Below are 2,750 nucleotides of genomic sequence, written 5' to 3'. Positions count from 1 at the left end.
AGGTGGTTCGTGCCAGTCTTCCAGGTGATGTTATTTCTAGCACTTGCAGCATCCACATGAAATTGCTCATGCTTCTCTTATATTCTGACCAAGCACTGCACACATTATCATCTTGTACATACATGTCTCAGGCCAGAAGAGAAGCAGCAAGATTACATATACCTCTATTCCCACTGTTTCTGATATTGCTGGGGGTTAGCATGTCAAAGTAGAGGGGACTACGCTTCAGTTAATTGGCTTCTACATAAAGTATCTACCCCTAAACAGTTGATAGGTCAAAGTAATTCCATTTCTCTGATAGATGCTTGTTTCCTTTCATCTTTCTCTCTTTGTCCCGACTTACCTTGCATTTTATTCACAGTATTTATGAAGCTTTAAGCTTTTTACTGTCTCAAAATGAGTCACTTAAAGTGCCTATATTACACCAGAAAAAGAGAAGGGGGTGGTGGCAGTGGCTGGTAATTGTTTTACTGAAGAATAAAAAAAGTGAAATCCACCGAATCTTAAAACTGTGCTTAATGCTGTGTTTCAGGAACTTCTATTACATCACGATGCTGAGGGATCCGGTGTCACGGTACTTGAGCGAATGGAAGCACGTCCAGAGGGGCGCGACGTGGAAAACTTCCCTTCACATGTGTGATGGAAGAAGCCCAACACCAGACGAGCTGCCTACCTGCTACGAAGGAGACGACTGGTCTGGGGTCAGTTTACAGGAGTTCATGGACTGTAGCTACAACCTGGCCAACAACCGGCAGGTGCGCATGCTGGCAGACCTCAGCCTGGTCGGGTGCTACAACTTGACGTTTATGAACGAGAGCGAAAGAAATGTGATTCTTCTCCAAAGCGCCAAGAACAATCTGAAAAACATGGCCTTCTTCGGGCTCACTGAATTTCAGAGGAAAACACAGTATCTCTTTGAGAGGACATTCAACCTGAAGTTCATTTCCCCGTTCACCCAGTTCAACGTTACGCGGGCCTCCAATGTGGACATCGGTGAGGACGTGCGGCGACGGATAGAGGAGCTGAATTTCTTGGACGTGCAGCTGTACGAATACGCGAAGGACCTCTTCCTGCAGCGTTTCCAGTACTCCAAGCAGGAGGAGCATCAGAAGAACCGGCTAAAGAGGCGAGAGGAGCGGCGGCTGCTGCGGGAGCAGAGAGCTCACCAGTGGCCAAGGGAAGAGGCAACAGAAGTAGCCGTCACTGAAGATTATAATAGTCAGGTCGCAAGGTGGTGATGCTCCTCCATCTTTAACTGATGAGAGGATCAGAGAGTTTGGGCAACTTGGCTACCTGGGAATTGGCCAAGAAAGGCCTACTGCTTTGGTAAATGAGACCACATCTGATAACTACCCCTCCTTTTCTGTTTTTCTTGGTTTCTGCCAGTGAGGAGAATGTATTTTTTTCTCAATACATATTGATTAGTGCTATTAAATGGCAGTAGAATAGATTCCCATCCAAGAAGACTTCCTTCAAAGCCCTAAGCTATGAGGATGGGTTGAAGAGAGAGCTATATGCTCTGCGTTAACAGATGTACCCTATACAATCTTAGCTACCAAAACTTGTGCAGACATGAATGAAAAATTGGGAAAAAATGCCTGGTTTGGTTCCTCTATGACATGAGAGCTCGTTTATTTCATACTGTCCTTTGCAACTGTAGTGAGTAGCTTTCTCATGAATGAAATGGAGGAAAGCACATTGCCCTTCAAACTTCCTCATGCTGTGTTTTGATTAAGGGAAAAACTTGCTGAGGTGATTAAAAACGACGTGGAAAAGGTGGGATTTGGGCATTGCTTGTTCTGTTCTCTTAGCCAGCAATCAGAGATGATTTATAAGTGAAGTGATGGAGGGGTTGGCTTATTTCTCTGCAGATGCTGAGAGTCCCGAACCCAGCCAGGTAACAGCTGTCTTTCTGAGTGCGTGTGGCAAACAGAAAGCCTTGAGAAATGAGGTCCATGTGGCAGCTGGGCACGCATCACGGAGATTATCTGGCTGGAGGCAGTGAAATCAAAAGGGGCAGAGGGGCCAAGCAAACCACAGGGAAGAGGAAAGAGAGAGCAAGAAGAGCTTAAATATTAGTGTGACATTTTCCAGATTTGCTGTAAAAGCCTGGAGATATATTGTCTGTGAAGGTAGGCGGGTTTATGATATTGTCTGTTAAAATACATTGATGCCAAGTGAATACAATTGAAATTGGTTTTCTCTCTAACTACGGTAGTGGCTAGAAAAAAAAAATCAGCTTTCATTTTTATAGGATACATAATGGATATGTGGAAAGTCTTGATATTTATTACTCTGTATGAAGAGTCTTTGTAAATTTATTGTTTTCTTGATGAGAGATTGGTATCTGTTTTTCTTCCTTGTCTAGAAAAAGATTCAATGGGTTCTTCCTCCACGTGTTACTTTCTGGTGGCTATAACTTTATTCCAAGGTTTTATGTTGTTCCATTTGTAATAGTGAAATTTTAAAAAGAAGATCCTGTGCACCATATATCTTTTAAGAGAGTTTTTTTCCTTCTTCTTCTTCTAGCATCAGTGTAAAGCATTAGGAGGAAATTTCTCTAAGTGCCTCAACATGGCTGCTAAATCGAGATGCTGAAAGTATATTATTGCATGCATGAATGGCTTTTACCTTACAGATTTGCTAATTAGAAATACTGGAGTACCTGATGTGGATGCACATTTCTCATTTATTTTCAAAATTCAAGGGTTTTATCCAGTCAGTAAAAAAAAAAGTCTTACGGAAAAAAG

The 2,750-nt window shown here is 42.6% G+C and overlaps 1 protein-coding gene across 1 annotated transcript; it reads left to right on the top strand.

Moving 5' to 3' along the window:
* Positions 1 to 532: 532 nt before the first annotated feature.
* HS6ST3 (heparan sulfate 6-O-sulfotransferase 3) lies at positions 533 to 1,506 on the top strand (the record flags this gene model as incomplete). Its single annotated transcript, XM_010180329.1, has 1 exon — positions 533 to 1,506. A coding segment is annotated over one exon (706 nt), but the record flags the coding sequence as incomplete, so codon positions are not given.
* Between the last annotated feature and the right edge of the window lie 1,244 nt (positions 1,507 to 2,750).

The sequence above is a fragment of the Mesitornis unicolor genome, unplaced genomic scaffold (genome assembly GCF_000695765.1).
Source record: "Mesitornis unicolor isolate BGI_N332 unplaced genomic scaffold, ASM69576v1 scaffold1613, whole genome shotgun sequence".
Classification (NCBI taxonomy): Eukaryota; Metazoa; Chordata; class Aves; order Mesitornithiformes; family Mesitornithidae; genus Mesitornis; species Mesitornis unicolor.
Note: the sequence above shows the minus strand (reverse complement) of the source record. Positions and strands in the feature narration are given on the sequence as shown.